An 18,821-nucleotide genomic window follows, 5' to 3' on the forward strand; every position below is an offset into this window, starting at 1 on the left:
TCCACTGTCAATACTATAAATACTCTTTGATGTAACTGCCAGCTGTGTTCATGTCATAATCACCAGAAGTTTTCATTTCCAAGAGTCTCTTGAGTTAATAGGAAATGGGTAGGGCTCAGTTTCTGACACATTTAGCATTGTACGCTTACTACAATGCAACCTCCGGCAAACACAGCGATGAAAATTGACTTACAAAGAACATGAAACAAGAACAAGATGCGACATGTTAGGATGTTCTATCTTTGATGGGTTTCTAGTAACCAAGACAAGACAAGTCAAGTCAACTTTATTTATATAGCACATTTAAAAGACATCAAGTGTCGGCCAAAGTGCTGAACAGAGGAATAATATAATAAAAGAATTAAAATAGAAAGAAAACATTTTTTTAAAAAAAATAAATAAATAAAATTGTAAGACATGTAATATCAACGAGCTCCGAAAGCCTTGGAAAATAAGTAGGTCTTGAGATTCGATTTAAAGACTTCCAAGGATGAAGAGAATTTTATGAAGGGGGGGAGACTATTCCAGAGTCTCGGGGCGGCAATGGAGAAAGCCCTGTCACCTCTAGATTTGAGCTGGGAGCGTGGAACTGATAAAACCATCTGACTGGAGGAGCGCAGAGATCGAGTGGGCAAGTGCAGGCTAAGAAGATCTGAAATGTAACCTGGAGCCAAACCATGGAGAGCTTTAAAAACAAATAATAAAACCTTAAAATCAATTCTATGTTTAACTGGTAGCCAATGTAGAGATGCGAGTACCGGGGTAATATTCTCTCTCTTTCTAGTACCCGTCAGGAGCCTTGCGGCTGCATTTTGAACAAGTTGCAGGCGTGACAGGCTTGAGTGACAAATGCCTAAATAGAGAGAGTTACAATAGTCAAGACGTGACGATATGAAAGCATGGATAACAGTTTCCAGGTCTTTAGATGACAGGATATTTTTGAGTTTAGAAATGCTCCTGAGTTGGAAAAAACTGCCACGAACAACTGAATTTATTTGCTTGTCCAGCTTGAGAGTGGAATCAAAAATGAAACCAACAGAAATCTCTTCTCACTCATGAGAGCCATTAATCTGATTGAAAGACACAAACAGTTATATTTCATAAACATTCAGTCTCAGTAATAAAATCGTATAAATTATCTTTACAGTTTCAGAAAAAAAAGCTTATGTTTTGTGAGTCAGTGAAAACCTTTCACACTGCAGTGTAGTGCAGTTCAAGGTGCTTTACGGGCGAATGTTGAGGAATAACAGAACAAACATAATAAAAACGATAACTAAACATAAATAAAATAATAAAAAACAAACGTAAAATATTTATTTATGTTTTAAAATCTAAGTACCCTGAAAGTGAGCAATATAAAACTAGATGCTAACAGATTTTTTTTAAACAGTGGAACAGATTTACAGACATATGTTTTCCACATTGAAACCCAATGTTTTTCATTCTTGTTTTATAAATCAGTGTTCGTTTTTGATTACTGCTTATATGTGTCCAGATGTAGTTTCTGAAACAAGAAACACTTGCTCTGCTTTTTCTTTCTCTTTTCTAAGTGACTAATAAGTCTTTAAAAGTAGTCAACTTCCTTCATCTTGTCGGATGATGTCCACCCACTGGTGTTAATCACTACTGAGAGCTCAACAATGCTGACGCAATGATCTTCCATTATAATCCAATTTGTGCCTCTTGCTGTCATCCGCTGGAGTTAGATTGTGATGATCTTGTTTGTCCATCCAGAGTTTCTCACATCTCATCCTGCAGCTCTTTATATCCAGCTGGGCCCCAGCGCCGAGCTGGCCAACATCCCACAGTTTTTCTTACACGTGTACCTGCCTGTTCTGCTTACAAACCCTGACCTGATGATACGCCACCTGCCTTTCTGCAGGTCGGGAGAAACACTTAACAACAGTTGTTTTAGATCTGTTGTTAAAGGTCAGATGTCACACCAATTTTCAGAGGAGGCGGTTCGTGTGAGCTTGTCATTGGGCATTTCTTGTCAGCATCACCTCTTCTGACACTGTTGATGAAACTTCCCTCTGGCGTGCATCATCTGGCTGAAGCCTAATTAGTGACAGATGCTGTTCGCCGCACGTGTGTGTGTGAGCGAGAGAGAGGCAGGCCTGCAGCCACACAGATAAAGGTTATCATTCCAAAAATATGTTCATCTGCCGACTCGTTTCCAGCTTAGCCGTCCCCCAAAACGCTGCAGAGATTGCGCGCGTGTGCACGTCAGAAAGCCTCGTCAAAAAGCTGACATTTGCACCACAGGACGTGGCGTAGAAGCTGATCAGGCCCGAGTCTCCTAACGTGCCCATCATCCCCGTTCGCTCCAGCGGTGGGATGGAGGAGGAGTACTTGTCAAACTGGATTCCTCCTCACAGTTCTGGAGAATTTGTGTTTCTTTCCATAATGCCTGCAGCACTGGCATTAGCACGGCTCAGCTTATGAGCTTTAGAGGAATATCGGCAAGATGCTAGTAAAGTGTGGCGATAACTCTGTCTCGGCCCCTTTAATAGATGAACGTGTTGTGCCGACAATGGTAACAAGCCATAAAATGCTAATTGACTGCTGTGGACATTACATTTTATTCACTTCCTCGAGTTAAAAGGCTGAGGACATATTTCTCCTTTTAATGGTCTCATTCTAAAGGTCATGCTGTTCCAACGTGACAAAAAACAAGATTTCCCATTGTTCTCTACAGGTTAGCAATTGATCAATCGATTGATTGATTACCAGATAACATGCTGTTGTCTTAGTCCTGCCCTTGACTTCATCTGTCAGGCCTGCTAAGTACACATGAATTACACAACATCCAGTCTCTGTAAGTCAAGTTCTTTCCCATTCATCTCATTTCCCATGTATCAGTTCAGTGCTTGTGAACTTTTTCATCCTGTGAAGTGGGACATGACAGGATCATTTGAGAACCAGTGTGTTATATGTGCTGCTTACTCTCCTTCTCAGTCATGTTGTGAACCTCAACACATTTCTGTAGCCACTTCTGCTGCTTTGTGCTTCGAACAGCTCATTATACACGTAGTCGTGTTGATATTACTGATTTAAATCATTGTGAGGTATGTTGCCTAGATAATTTTTCTCTGTGCAGCTACTGTAATTAAAACGTGTTATTTATTTTTAAATAGGGAAGCAGCGTGGTGGGTCTGTAGACTGTGCTGTGCCTCATATTAGCGTTTGGAGTTTGTTCTCACCGTGTGTGCATGGGTTTTCTCTCAGTTTCAGTTTCTTCTGCCATCACGCAGGTTAAAGATCACTATCTGCACCCAGGAGCCTCTCGTAAAACAGATTGTTGATCTTTAGAGTTTGCCTACGAGGTAAAATAATTAAAAATAAATGAATGCGTACAGTTCATAGAGTCCTTTCTTAAGCAGGATTACCTTTGTGATTTTAATAAATTCATCAGTTTTCCAGAGCGAACAAAAAGGTGGTTGTTATCTGATTGTTTTGGCTACAAAAACACTCCAAAACATAAAGCTGGTCAGTTTACTCTCATTCAAGGATTAAGCAGTTAGAGAGAATCTGGAAACGATGTGGAAGTAGGTGAAGATTACATTTCTGATGCTCGACTCATCACTGATAGCATTTTTTTTGGCTGCCGCTTCGTCTTTTATTATTGGAAAACTCATCTGATCGCCTGTCTGCTGGCACACTGAGGTGTAGACACAACACAGGCACATGTTCAGACACAGAACTTTCTCTGCTTCTCAGACTTTAACCTTGGTTGTCTCTGACCTCCTCCAGAGCACTCAAACTACTTCGGGACAGACGATAAGCTGGGCCCCGTGGCCTTGAGCATCCGCAGAGAGAAACTGGAAGACACCAAAGACCTGAAAGACCAGTACCAGTACCGACTCATCGTCAGGACGAGCGAGGTATGCGCGTGTGTGTTTATGTGTTTATATGCTGATCTCGGGGTTTCCAGTCAGTCTGTTAATTACTCAACTGCTTTCAGTTTCTCCAGGCCTACCTGTGACACGTGCCCTCATTATAACCTTCCCTCTGTCGCCTCGCCCCTCTGCTCATCCCTCTTCTGCTCTCTGTCAGTGGAAAATTCCACCTGCTCAGTCCAAGCACATTAAAGCCAAACCAAACACGGGCTGCTGCCACAGCCAGCTACTTCTCCTCTTTGATGGATCAAACACTCATGATGTGGTAAATGATGGGCTGATGATTGTAGAGAATTAAGTTTTCAGATTCTCTGCATCCATTCTTGGTTGTTTTCAGAGGTTTTACTTCCACAGTTTCCAAGACACAATTTTGGAAAGACATCTTTGTTCAGAGACACAACTGATGATTATTTTCCTACTAATTAATGTAAATTGTCCATCTCAGTTTACCAAAGTCAAGTAGAATGACTCTTGTAGTTTGACTAACAGTCCAAAACTGAAAGACATTAAGTTGTATGACATTAAGTACTGTAACCGAAATCAGGGTTTTAATAGTTTTGCAATTTTCATTAGTTTTTATTTTTATTTAGTTTTGACTTCAGATTTTCAATTTTATATCAGTTTTAATTAGTTTTTACCAGTTGTTTGCTAGTTTAGTTTAGTTTTTATTTTTTGAAAATCCTTAGTTTCAGTTTAGTTTTGATTAGTTTCAGTTATAGTTTTAGTTGTGTTTGCAATAATTAAGTGTAACAAAATCCCAGTTTCATCATATCAGTCATTCTGCTCATCCTTGGGTATGTTGCTATTCCAGCTACCATACTGCACCCTGGACAGGTCGCCTGTCTGTCGCAGGGCTAACACGCAGAGACAGACAACTCACATTCCCACCTATGGGTTCTTTAAATAAATAAATAAAGGCAGATGAACAACCATTGATACCAGGCAACTATAAAATGTATATCTTGGCCCCAACGAGACTATTAACTCTCGCAGCACCGGGTGTTCGTAATTTTGGTTCAAGTGAATTGATAAACTTTTTGAAGGTAATTGACTCACACAGTTGTGTAGATATCCCCGTCCTGTTGTCTCGGGATGCATCACGCTGCCTTGCCTGGGGTTAGCTTCTGTTTTCTGGGGATGAGGGTTGAGTGTGCTCCCTTACCTTCTCAAGGTAAGCTAGGTTAGCCTTCTTGTGTGAGCTTTTCAAGTGCACTTTAAGGTTTGTGGGATTTTTTTCCCTTTAGAAATGTCCCTCATAATTTGTCTCTTTCCACTACAAGACACTTGCTTTATCCAAAACACAGTCATATTCAAAGTAATCCCAAATTGGACTCTGGCGCTTTCTCCCGACTTTTCCTGACATGATTCTGCGAGTGGACGGAGCAGCAACACAGACGACTCGACTAACGTGCTGCCACCTGCTGGCATAATGAGACACAGCAAGAAAAAAATCTGGAAACTAAACTTCATTTTCACCCTTGACTCTTGTATGACACGCACACATCAATGAAAACTAAACACATTTTTGCTATAAATTCAGTTAATTTTAGTTAGTTTTGTGAACACTCATTACAGTTTTAGTTAGTTTTCCTTTTTTTGTTTTTATTTTTATTTCCGTTAACGAAAATATTTTTTCACTTCTAGTTTCGTTATTTCGTTAGTTTTCGTTAACGATAATAACCTTGACTGAAATAGCTGGAGACTATCTCGATGAGGGGCTACCAATTCTAAATTATCTGAAGGTGTGAATGGTTCTTTCTCTGTGTTAGCCCTGCAGCGTGTCCAGGGTGTATCCTGCCTCTCATCCTATGACAGGTGGGATAAGCTATTGGAAAATGGAGGAAAATTCTGGAAATTAATAGTTGGTGCTAGTGTTCACACCACTTAGACCTCACTTTCTGCTCAGCTCAGTCTTGTGTTTTGTTTTGTTTTTTAATTTTTATTTTGTTTGTGCACGGTTAGCTTGTGTCAGAGGTCTCGTGAAGTAATTGGCTTAATCTCAATCAATATATTTTGATTGAGTTTAGCATCATAAAGGCCGCTCGAACAACAAGCTCGCCTCTCCTCACTGTGTTAATGCAGTCTTAGCCTGAGTGTGTCCTTCTTTGTGGCTGTGCTGTGTTGTTTTTAGCAGGATTACATGGCTGCCTGGCCTCATCACTGTAGCTCTGGTATAACAATGGAGCCTCTCCACCATCTAAGTACACAGAGCTAAGCTAACAGACACAGTCCGGGCCCACTGTTCCCACACAGAGAAAAAAGGAGATTGATTGCGGACTTTATTCTCTCCCACTCAAGCCACAGCCGCTCTCAAATATCCATCCCCCTAAGCCTGTCATTTAATTCTGTGCAGCACTGCTGACACAGCAAGGTGGGGAGACTTCCTCTTTCTCCTCTGTCACACATTCAAACAGCCCCCCCCCCCTCTGATATTTCTGCTCAGCACGTCGCAGTCACTCGCTCGGCCTTGCTCACAGGCTGACGGGTTGAAACGATATCTGTGTAACTTCAGCCGCGGGGCGGTCGAGCTTCATTTCCTTGCGGCAGACCCGAGTCGCTGAGGTTCAGCTGTCTCTCCGGCCTCTGCCAGCTCCAGAGACCGCCATACATTTTTAATCAGTCTGCAAGTGAGAAGCAGCAGCCCTCTCCTCCCAGAGGTTATTATAGTCTAACTGTTTTGAAGCAGGTCAGTTCCCCCTGATCAGGCAGCAGCACAATACTGAGCAGAATCTTGATTCACAACACCGCTGAACTTAAAGCCTCCACGCAGACGCCTGTCACTGCGTGCGTGTTTGACAAACAGGAAGATGCTTCAGGGCAGCAGGGCGCCGTTAATGTGATCTGATGGACCGACCCGCTTCAGACTCCCATACTGTGAATCATCCAAACCCCTTTTTCCCAAAGGTGTAGTACAGCGACCTCTGACCTCTCTCAGTAGAGTTCAACATCAACATTATTGTTACTTTTTTACGGCAATGCTGCTTTATTATTTCATAAATACCCAACCCACAAAGCCAATATGTCTGATACACTAAAGTTCAATTCACTTCAGAAGTTTTATGTCAACAAAGAAAAAAAGGAACAAGAAATAAATCCAAAAAATAAGAATAATCAGATGTTCATCCATGAAGACATCGGATCCTTTCAGTTTCTTTCCTTGTTTTAACAGTGCTGTTTTCTGTTTGCAAATCTCACAATGATGGCCGGTTTGTCACTGTCATTTTTTCGGGGTAGCGGGTGGCAAGCCTCAATGTTGTTATAATCCACTTCCACACCTTTGGACCGTAGAAAGGTAACCACTTGATGCTCCGTGGAGTTGACCTCGTCCTCTCCTGGCCCTCCTACATTGTCGGTGGCGACCGCCCGGGCGTATGACCGGGGTTTGATGCGAAGCCCCGTGATGATGACATCGTTCATCCGGGTGTACTGCTCCAAATCCGCCACTCTGTTCTCCAGGTACGCCAGCCGCCGATCCTTCTCGGCGTTCTGGATGCGGAGAGCCTTAACTTCCTCGACCAGGTCCAGGATGGCTTCCTGCTGCAGTTTGACAGCAGAAATCTCCTCTGTCATAAACTCCAGCGACTTCTTAATATCGTCACCTTCCTCGGCTGACAGAGCTTTTTTCGGGCCCATGCTTGTTGCGTTGCCGTGACGACCGGCTAGCTAAATTTTATTATAAAATTTATTTTCTAATAAAATAAAATAAGACTGTTCTTATTATTACTTAATCTAAATATTTTTTTATATAATATTTTTCATAAATGTCCAACCAAAAATCTAAAACTTGAGCCCTTAAAGGAAAAACACTAAACAGCAGAAAGCATTAAACTTTAAGACCCTGCAAAAAGAAATTTACTGCTTAACTATTTAAATAAAACCATAAAACAAAACAACAGCAATAAATCCAGTGGTTTTATCACAAACAAGAACGATGCACATCATCACATCATTAACAAGGCTGGTTACTATAATCACACTGATCTGTTGTTTCCCACATCATGAGCTTATATTCACTGTAACACCTTTGGGGGGCTGAATATTCATTTTCTTGACATTTCAACCATGACACTTGAATAATATTTGTTATGTAGGAAGCTCAAATTGCTTCCCGTTTGTTTTGTTTTTAACTAATGTCGTTCTGAACCCACAGCTGGTGACGCTGCGCGGCTCCATTTTAGAAGATGCAGTGGCGTCTACGGGGAAGCATGGCACCGTTCGGGGTCTGCCACTCAAAGAGGTGCTGGAACAGGTCGTCCCCGAACTCAACGTGTCCTGTTTGAGACTGGCGCTCAGCACGGCCAAAGTCACAGAGCAGCTCCTTAAACTGGATGAACAGGGGGTGAGTTTACGGTGCACTGAGTGCACCGAGCAGCTGTTCCAGCAGGCTGGAAGACTGCAGAGTAAAATTGTACACTAATAAGGTGAAGCTGTGGCACGTGGTGTTCTCAGGTGGTGCGTGAGACTTGGGTAACTGATTTAGTGATGGTGCAAAGTGCAGTGTTGTACAGGGAAAGCTGTAAGAAACAGGGTGTGGTACGTTTGAGCATGAGTGAGTAACCATACAACTAATGTTTGGCTATGTTATCTCACCTTTCATTTAATGGAGGGAGAAGTGTAGGGTGGAGGTATTTTGCCAGCAACCGACCTGTTGGGTTGTTTGTGCAGGTGGTTTATAGATCGACAAAGCTGTGTGTAAACAAGTCCAGATATACGTTACTTTTGGGTTAAAAGCTTGTTTGTTGGCATTAACCTTCAGAGTGCTGTGTTTCAGCTGTGTTTGTGTGTGTGGTCTCTCAGCTGCTCGTGCTTATTCTGCTCGAGCAATATTAACATCGTGTCTCTTCTGCTTTGTAGTTAAGTCAGAAGCACAAGGTGGGTGTTCTGCTGTGCCGTGCAGGGCAGAGCACAGAGGAGGAGATGTACAACAACGAGGAGGCATCGCCCGCCTTCTCTGCCTTCCTGGAGCTGCTCGGGGAGCAGGTGCTTCTCAAAGGATTCACCAAATACGCTGCACAGCTCGACACCAAGAGTAAGAACGCTCTGCAGCATAGCATCCGCTTTTAGAAATCATATTTTTACATGTTGGTCTCATTGCTGAAGAAGTGTTTTAATGTATCATTTCGTTACTGTTTCCTATTCTCAAAAGAAAAATGCAAATAAACTGTGAAATGAGTATTTTAGGTTTTAAGGGATGTTCTTCATAAAGACACTCACTTGTCCCGATAAAGCCATAAAGAATATTTACACACTAACTCCTGCAGCATCTTTAGTTTTCAGGAATTCACTACATTTAACAGACTCATAAAGTCAGTAATGTTGCGTATGTGTCATAAAACCGGGGGTTACACAGTGAATGCATCATCAGAAACTAATGTGTGGTCAACAGCTGCTGACTTTCAACAAATATCTTTCCTCCAGCGGACTCTACGGGCACCCACTCCCTGTACACCACCTACCAGGGCTATGAGATAATGTTCCACGTGTCCACCATGCTGCCATACATGCCCAGCAACCCACAGCAGGTAACAGCCCCACCTAAGTAAAGCACCAACACTGCTGTGCGTCTCTAAAGAAAAAAGAAACAAAAAAACGATGATTTTGATGCTTTGTTGTCACACAACCTTTGAAAGCACGTCTGCGTTTGTTAGCTGAGGCTTCTTCTGCTTTTTTTTCTCTGGCTCGTAAACGACGGCAGGAATTCATGAAGTGGAAACTTGTGACTTTTGTCGACCTCTTCATTTGGATTTTTTTGTTTTTATTCAGCCTCTTGTGTTTTTATAGTCTTTGTTTTCTGTGTCTTGTTATTTCTTTCCTTTCTGGCTGTCTCTTCTGCCCTCATTGTTTGTCTGGATCAGAGTTGGGTGGGGTTCAGCAGTGTAGTTATTAGTATATTTTCTTCCTCTTACTTTCCCTCTCTCTCTCTTTTTAAAAAAAAAATAGACTAAATTTTTCTTCTTGCAGGATTTTCTGGACGCTGTGCGTTTCCAGCATGTGCTGGTGTCGCTCAAGAGTGTGTAAAATTCAGCATGTTGGTATTTTTTACAGTTTGCCTGAGTATTTGCGTAAGAGCCTGTCTCGAGCGTGCACGTGTGCTCAGACAAGCCTGCAGGTGCTCGGGATTAGTGCACATTTTTGAATGTGTCAGTATGTCAGAGCAGTTTAGGCCAAAGAGGTGTCATTAAACATACATTAATCTTGTTAATTAAACGTCACTGTTGCCATACCAGCAATCGGTTATTTATTATAGAAAAAGCTTTTTGATAATCTCCTCATCTTTTAGTAACATGAGAAAATGTGAAATTGTTAAAATGTTCGAACAGCTGAGCGTTGGTGTCGGGTGTTTAATCAGAATATAACAGCACAATAACTCCATCCAGAGGCTTTAGGGGCTGCAACAGCAAGGAGGTTTACTTACTCAGTTGAACCTCTAGATGGCATCATCTCACTGCAAAAATAACCCTCGGCGACTGGAGAAGCAAAAGAAGATTGAAACATAAGCTGCTGTGATGACTCCTGAATTCAGGATAAAGGAGAACACTAACTTCACCTGCACAACTGTTCTTGGGTTAAATGAACAATGAAGAAATTTGCTGTAATTAACAGGTGAATCATTCATATGAAGGGTCACATTCAAAACGCTGAAATAGAAAATGATGATATGCTAATGCATAAGAGGCTCCAAATATCCCAGATTAGAGAAGAAGAAGTACAATTCAAATGTTCGCACAGCAGCCTGGGTACGAGTGAAGGATGCTCCTGTGGTACTGCGCAGGAGCCAAACAGTGGGCTGCATTACATAATTGGTATTTTCACACTTCTCTTTGCGGATGAAGAGCAGATTGGCAAGCACCGCACCACAGACAGCCTGCACTGTGTGCCACGTCTCCTACATAAACGCAGATAGACAGACAAGCTAACGCACACACACAGACACAAATAGCCCACACAGAACCCGCAAAACAAATTACGTAAAGAGCTGTTGCTTGGTGTCTAACAGCGAGCGTCTTAATCTCTCTTTTCCCCTGTCGGACTTTCTGTCGTTCACCGAGTCAGTCGCGTGAACGCCAATTACGCTCGTATTTATTAATTTATCGTTTTTGTCTCTTCTCTCCTGCTCAGCTCCTGAGAAAGAGGCACATAGGGAACGATATTGTCACCATCATCTTTCAGGAGCCTGGAGCGCTGCCCTTCACCCCGCAAAATATTCGTTCACACTTCCAGCACGTTTTTGTTATTGTTCGTGTTCACAACCCCTGCTCTGAAAACACCTACTACAGGTAAACGTTTACATCAGCACAAACTCCTGTTTCTATACACGTGGTGCACATTATTAATTAGGATCTCACTTCCAATACTCTGTTCCCGCCTCTCAGTGTTGCCGTGACGCGAATGAAGGATGTGCCCCCCTTTGGACCACCCATCCCCAGCGGCGTCACCTTCCGGGACCCAGAGACGTTTCGTAACTTCCTTCTCGCCAAAGTCATCAACGCAGAAAACGCAGCACATAAGTCTGAGAAGTTCCACACCATGGCGACGCGAACGCGGCAGGAGTACCTGCGCGACCTGGCCGAGAATTATGTCAGCAGCACGCCGCTGGATTCGGCCGGCAAATTAAACAACCTCATCTCCCTCGCATCTAAGAAACGGGAGCGCACGAAGGCGAGAGAGGGAGCGGAGCTGGGTGCTGCCGGGGCGGTCGCCTGGAGAGTCCAGGCCCAGGACTTTAGCGGAGGCGGGGGAGCAGAACTCCCCTGTGCCTTGGGTGTGTCGGCTGAATACATCGTCCTCATAGACTGCTCCACCAAAGAGGTGGTGTTCAACTGTTTCTGTGCAGACGTGATCGGCTGGACGCCGGAGCGGCTGGCGCTGAAGATCTTCTACGGCAGAGGAGACCACATTGCAGTTCGAGTGCCAGAGGGAGGTGCACAGGACATCAGGGAGATGGTGCAGAGGTTAAAGGTGAGACCTTGGAGCAAAGACTTGATCTTTGGGATTTGGGGTCATGCAGGCTGTGCTGTAAGCAGATCTTGTAGAAAGACTACAGTGAAAACACAGTCGTGTCTTGTTTACTTCCTTGTTCTCCAGCCTGTAGTTTTCTTTACATCCTTTGGTGTGTGTGTGTTTTTTTTTTTATTGCTTTGTTGCTTTCTCACCAACTCTTAGAGCAAAATAACATGAAACTTTCCTCATCTGTTTGCATTTGTGCCCCAGTATGTCTAGTGCAAACAAAACATGCTGCTTGCACAAAATTATTCTTTAGAGCTTCCTGTAGTCAGAAATGTTTCATGTGGTTATTGAAGTTTATCAGACCAAATCAGTGCAACACCTTCATTCTTTTATACTCCTTTAAGCTCAGGGGATTTCCACAGTGGGTGTTGGTTTTCATTCCACTGAAAAACTAAATTCAAAGGCAAGTCATTGTGTCAACATTCACAATGTCTTCTGTGTTTTGTTTTGTTGTTTTTTTTTGAAAATATTTTTATTGAAAAAAGAAAACAACAGTACTTGCAGTTACCGAAATACAATCAACCTTTCTTCATTTTTCTAAGTAAATAAACTTTTATATATACATGAAAAAAACAATGCATTCTAAAACAAAGACCCCCCCCCCCAGTCCCACACAGATCAACACAACCATCAAACATATTAGAGGAATATAACAGTAACAGAAGTACATTTAAACAGGCAATACCTCTAGACTAGCAAATTAAGAGATAAAGGGTTGCCACTTGTGAAAAAATTTGGCTGTGCAACCTCTCAACGTATATTTAATTTTTTCAAGTTTTAAAAAAAACATGACATCTTTAAGCCACCGGGTAATAGTAGGATACTTAACAGACTTCCAATGCAACAATATCAGACGTCTCGCTAATAGGGATGTGAAGGCTATAATATCCTTTTGTGTGGAATCAAGTGTAAGTGAGCGAACAGGAATCCCGAATACAGCAATCAGAGGACAAGGACGAAGAGTTACCCCAAGAACAGTTGACATAACAGCAAAATGTCCAGAAACTTTGTAGCTCAGGACACAGAAAAAACATGTGGCTAAGGTGACAAGGAGAACCATGGCATTTATCACATTTATTTTCCACTTCTGGATACAATTCTGTTTTGTTTTTTAGCTTTATGTTTTTGTGGTTGTCTTCGTTTTTTCAATGAGGCTGTGCCGCTGTCTGCACTGGCTCATCTGAGGCCTTTCAAATTGTGATAATCTCTGAAAAAAGTGATGAATTAAACGCGGGGAAGAGGAGATTTCCTGGACTCGATCAAGCTTTGAGTTAATCCAGCAGAAAATTAAATATTTAAAAATGAGTTAATCTTGCTAAAAGCACCAAATACATGCAGATTTGAGACTGAAACGTTGACCCAGTGCTGGGTAAGAAGTCATCATCACCTGGTTGTTACTTTGCTATGATGATCTTTAGTTTGTTAGTCTATATATAACAAGCTAATACTGTAAATCTGATATGATTTTTTTTTTCCTTCTGTTCGTGTAGTTGTTGACGGTGGGATGTGAAACTGTGGATATGACGCTAAGAAGAAATGGACTGGGACAGCTGGGCTTCCACGTTCGCTTGGATGGCACCGTAGCTGAGGTACCGTCGGATGACCAGATCTCATTTTGAGGCACTGAAGATTCTTGGCCGCGCATAAATGCTCTGTTTTTGTTTTGTTTTTCATCCAGGTGGAGGAGTACGGCTTCGCCTGGCAGGCAGGCCTGAGGCAGGGTAGCCGGTTAGTGGAGATCTGTAAGGTGGCCGCGGTGACGCTGACGCACGAGCAGATGATCGACCTGCTGAGGACTTCGGTCACAGTCAAAGTTGTCATCATTCCTCCATACGAAGAAGGCGGGCCTCGCAGGTGCGTGGCAGTCTGCGTGTGGTTTCCTTTGAAGCCGAGCTTCATTTGGAAACAGCTGTCGTGAATGCAGATGTTTGGACAGTGGGTTACAGCACAGGGGCGCGCTCAGTGTAAGTGGGCAGAAGTGGAAGGACAAGAGCGAGCTAGAAGAGAGCGCAGGACACTCATTACTCCAACACACAAAAGCCTGGCAGAGATAGTGGCCAGACTCCAATGTTCTGATGATTCTGTGTGGGAGTGTGTGAAAAGAGGAAGCGAGCAAACACAGAGAAAGAAAGATGCACGGCTGAAAAGGAAGCGGGCGAAATGAGGCACACAGACAAAAAGAAAGAAGCATTTGTTTAACGTGAATTAGCTACAATCTGCCTTCCTTTCTTCTTCATATCTGCTCATCTCTGCTATTGTGTCACTTCCTCTCCTCCACATCATTTATATCTTTTCCCCGCCGTCACCCTTTTCCATCCTTTCATCCACACACGAGGCCTTGATTGAGACAGAATAACGAGACCTTATGAGACGCTGATGTGGTGTTACTGAGGTGAAAAAATAACCATGTGTGTGCGCGCACACTTGTGACCGAGAACAAGAGCTCCTAAATACAGTAATTGTGTCAGGCTGTGTGATCGCACAGTGGTTAGATTTCTTTAATGCTGGAGGCAGTTTAATTACACCAACTTAAATCCCTTTGACACACACACACGCACAAACACACACATGGTACTGTGGCATTGGAGCAACTGATAATTAGAGTCTTGTATTTCATTCTTCCTCTCTCTCCCCATCCGACTCATTTGCCGTTGTGTGCCAGGCAAGCAGATTGCATGAGATTAAAGCCTGGAATCTGCAGGAGAAAAAAGGTCCACAAAAAATATAAATAAATAAATAAAGGAGTGGAAGTGATTAATTAAAAATGCACGCCCTGTGCGAATGAAAAGGACAGGAAAAGAGGGAGGGAGAGAGTGAAAGAGAGAGAGAGGGAGGCAGGGTTGAGTGTTATGAGCAGGAGAGGCTGAGAAGCGCTGGGTGAGGAGGACGTGTCTCAACACCGCTGAGAGTTAGAGCTGTGGGTGGAAGAGAAAAAGAAAGAAAAGAGAGAGAGAGACCAAAGTTGGAAGGGCTTTTTCTTTGCCGTTCTTTCTCGGCTCCGAACGTGCAAGATGGACAGATACGACGGGGAGAAGGTGTGTATTTGACTGCGTGCGTGCACGAGCTCCAGCTGTGTCACATCAGCCAGCGTGATGGGAGGAACACTGAATGCCGACAGATCTAGGCTCCGCTCTCTCTAAGGTTTGTGCTCTCTTCCTGCGTTTGTGTTAGCCCGCGCTGCTGTTACGTAACCGTATTGATACCGATTGGATTTGACTCATTCCGTTGTTGATGAAAACATCCCGACCACATGTGCATCGACTTGTGCGTCTTTTGGTTTAATGCACATGTCATTTGAAATCAGCCGGTGGTGTTTTTGAGCACGTCTGTGTTGCGTTTGTGTTTTACCGTGGACGTGGCTGCAGCGTGTTTTCACTGTGGATTAGTCAGCTGGTTATTTTCAAGGTTAAATGAATAATCACGCTGTATAAAAGAAACATGTATCCCCCTGCGCAGTTTCCCAAAGCACACGATGACATCTTGAAATGTTTTGTCCAAGCAGCACTTTGAGGAGCCTCACAGATATTCTGCTAACATGTGTGCTAAAAACAAACATTTGATTCATCGTTGAAGCCAATTTTAAGCAAAAACATATTTAAAGACTCTGCTCTGCAGTTTGGGGAAACTATAATGGACTTCTTTGTTCTGACTTTATTTTTTGTTCTGCTGCTTACAGGAACTTTTGGTGCCCCCAAAGACTTTATAACCACCCCCGAAACAAAAATGCACTCCCCCCTCTGATGCTGTGGTGAATTTATCATTGGGGTCTAATTTATCCAACATAACAGACACTTTTATTCAACGTAAATAACTGAAAATTAATAGACTTGCGTCAGACAAGGTAACAGCATTATTGCCTTAATATGCCACATGCGCATTGTTTAACCCTTTAAAGCCGGTCGGAGCGGGCACGCTCCGTTTTGCGTAACTATTTTTAAATCCCGGTAGCTCTGCAACCACGTGAGCTAGCACAAAAATTTTTTTTGCATATGAAACCGGAGGAGTTGTACTTACATCTTATGCCATCAGCTTGTCCTCGGTCACAGTTTCCTTCCACATATAGCTTTGCAAAAACTGCATAAAAAGCACTTGCAGCAACAAAAACATAATATTCCAGAAACAGGCTTTGCCGATCCGATCAGCTGTTCGTAACACTTCCTACGTCCATCAGCACGAACTATCACATGTCCGCCATGACCTGGCCGAAACCGGAAGTGACGTCATTTTGCGGAAATGTAGTTTTTTACCATCAGGGCCTCATGAGCCTTTACTGGTGTTTTTAAAAGTTATCTTTGACTTTATGACTTTCTGTGTGGTTTCTGGGATGCTTAGGACTCATATTGCACTGCTGGAAATAGTTTATTTTGATGCATATGCTGCTTTTTTGCAAATTTGCATTATAATATTTATTTTTGTTTTTCCTGCAGTATATAAAAATTGGTGTATTTCAAAAATAAAACTATGAAGACACTCAAAATAAATTTCCTGTGGTGGGAAACTATTTTGTGCAACTTTTTTGTATTTACAGTTTTGAGGGATAAGCCTCTTAAATTTCTCTAACTAGAAATATATGTTAAAAAAACAAAAGCGATTTTCAATTGTTTTGTAGTTTATTGCACTTTTTTGCAATTTATGTAATTACTATGCACTTAATGCAGACATATTATTAAAATTTAGGCTGTAATGGTTGTATTGATGTATAGCAACTTGAAATGTTCCCAAAAATGGCTCCACAGCATGTAAAAATATAATGTAAGCTCTGGCGGACTTGGTTCTATGGTAGGTCTTAAAGGGTTAATAATGAAAGTTTATGCTACACACACTCTGTCCTCATGGTCTTTATCCCACTGCCTCACTTTAAATCCTCACCCTCACAGCATTTCCCTGCTCATTTCCTCCTCTCTTCATTAGTCTCATGTTAAATGCCATCCAGTATGCATATTTGATGCCTCCTTCCCTCCCTCAGTGAAGCTTTCTGAATGGAGTAATGGTGATGATGTGTAAAAGACATGTGCTGGGCTACTTACATGCCGTTTTTATTTATTTAGTCAGAGGGAGCTGAGAGAGTGGATGTCTGCGTGATCTTTGGTTTAAAAACAGATTCATAATTATTTGATGCGTGATTGTACAACCAAGAGTTACTGCAGCCTCGCGTGCCTTTACTAAACATATCTGCTGTGTCTACCAAGACTGATTCAGGAGCTGTTTGATGAGATTGGATATTTCTCTCTCACACACAGACACACACACACTTGACCTCAGTCTCGCAGTAGGAGAGATGGAGTCCTGATGTGCCAATAATCGGTTTACTTTACTCTCTTTCTCCCTCCATTGGCGTCAGGGGAGCTCATTAGTGAGCTCTGTTACGTGTCTGCAGTGTGTTTGAGCATCCACAAAGTAAGTTATGAGAGGACAATAATGTGGAGCATTTGGGGAGATTTATTGAGCGGTTTCCACGCACTGAACTGTACAGAAACCGCTGTTCTGGTTCAGCTACAGTTCAGGGCTGACCCGTGCTGAGGATCAAAAACTACACATGACGGCTGTGTAAAGGAGATAACCTCGGAGATTTGGAGGGAAACAGCAGCATTTTAAGTGTCGTGCTTTTAATTCTCTTGTAGTGGATGTGCCGTCTCTGCACCGTTATAAACTGTCCTCCTCTGTCTCTGTAGGGGCTGCACCGAGGAGTACGAGATGAAGACCATGGAGCAGAAACCAGAACCTGAGCCTCTAGCAGCAGGATACCGACCCTCTCCTCGCCAGACCTGGCGATGGGAGAACTCACCCGTTCCTCAAGTGCTCCACCCCACTAGCATGCAGCGCTGGGCCCCCATCGGCCCCCCACCTCCTCCACTAGTACGCTCACACAAGCCCCTGATGCCAGTTCCCTACAGAGAGCCTCAGCACCTCAGCTCCAAGAGGTGAGCCTCACAGTTATTCTCCACAAGTAGAATAACTCTCCTGACTGAGACACTGTAGCTTACTGCACCGTGTTTACTGGTGACAAGACAAATGTGATGGACACTAAAATGTAATACAACCCAAGGTTTTACATGTATGACATGGAGGAAAGCATCATGTTCATTGTAAGTAGCTGTAGTAGGAGAAACACATGCGTTCTACCAGTATCAACCCAGCATTTCCAAGCAGAACAAATATCAAAAACAAACAAACTTTCTCATTCTAAAGTAAAACATGAATCAAAGTCTGATCAGCAGAAAAATGCAGCCCCAGCTCTTAACTCCAGGTGAAGTCATTGCAGTGTGCACATACAAACCAAACACGTGAATATGCAAAAGACTCATGAAGGACGTCTACACATGTGCTGCTGCCCCACCTGCACCAAGTCTTTATTCATCGCTCCATTAAAATTCAGATTTTAATGAAAAAAAGCAAGTATAAAAAGTGTTTAAAGCCTGCAGTGTGTAGAAATGTAGAAAAGGGACAACAGCAGCTGCTTTGACTTTTTTTTTCTCATTGTATCTTCACCTGAAAAGCTCAGTGAGTGGCCAAAGTCTTTGTTCTAGGCTAGATGTTCTAAAGCCTCATACAGACCTCGGAGGAGGTCACCTACTTCACCTTTAAAGAGATGGTTGGCTCAAAAGAGCTCTGACTTTTTGTCAGCCTGGATACAGTGCTGAAGATGAACCTGGGGTTGTTCTTATTTTCTTCAGTCAGTGATGCCGGGGTTAACGTGCCAGTCGGCTCGTGAAGCTTACAGCTTGCCTTACCTTTCTTTAGCGGCTGCTCCAGTTGGTTGCGGTCTGTTCAATTGCATCCCAAGGTGTCTCCTGGATCTTGATGTCGCTTGTCTGATTTCTGTGGTGGGCTTGGGTGTCTGTGACTCTGCTCACTGCTGTTTTTCACGTCTTGGAAGTCATGGAATTAACTTTTTGAATTTGCGCCTATTAACTT

At 42.9% G+C, this 18,821-nt stretch overlaps 1 protein-coding gene across 1 annotated transcript in view; it reads left to right on the plus strand.

Annotated features, from left to right (window-relative positions):
• Positions 1 to 18,821, plus strand: part of sipa1l3 (signal-induced proliferation-associated 1 like 3) — a 92,686-nt gene that overhangs the window by 61,252 nt on the left and 12,613 nt on the right. Inside the window, exons 5-13 of the mRNA XM_085184859.1 lie at positions 3,754 to 3,884; positions 8,050 to 8,238; positions 8,754 to 8,928; positions 9,318 to 9,421; positions 11,019 to 11,176; positions 11,273 to 11,858; positions 13,397 to 13,495; positions 13,585 to 13,760; positions 17,579 to 17,827. Of these exons, the coding sequence (XP_085040985.1) occupies positions 3,754 to 3,884; positions 8,050 to 8,238; positions 8,754 to 8,928; positions 9,318 to 9,421; positions 11,019 to 11,176; positions 11,273 to 11,858; positions 13,397 to 13,495; positions 13,585 to 13,760; positions 17,579 to 17,827 (1,867 nt within the window). The remainder of the gene's footprint in view (positions 1 to 3,753; positions 3,885 to 8,049; positions 8,239 to 8,753; positions 8,929 to 9,317; positions 9,422 to 11,018; positions 11,177 to 11,272; positions 11,859 to 13,396; positions 13,496 to 13,584; positions 13,761 to 17,578; positions 17,828 to 18,821) is intronic.

Source organism: Neolamprologus multifasciatus, chromosome 14 (assembly GCF_963576455.1).
Source record: "Neolamprologus multifasciatus chromosome 14, fNeoMul1.2, whole genome shotgun sequence".
NCBI lineage: Eukaryota > Metazoa > Chordata > Actinopteri > Cichliformes > Cichlidae > Neolamprologus > Neolamprologus multifasciatus.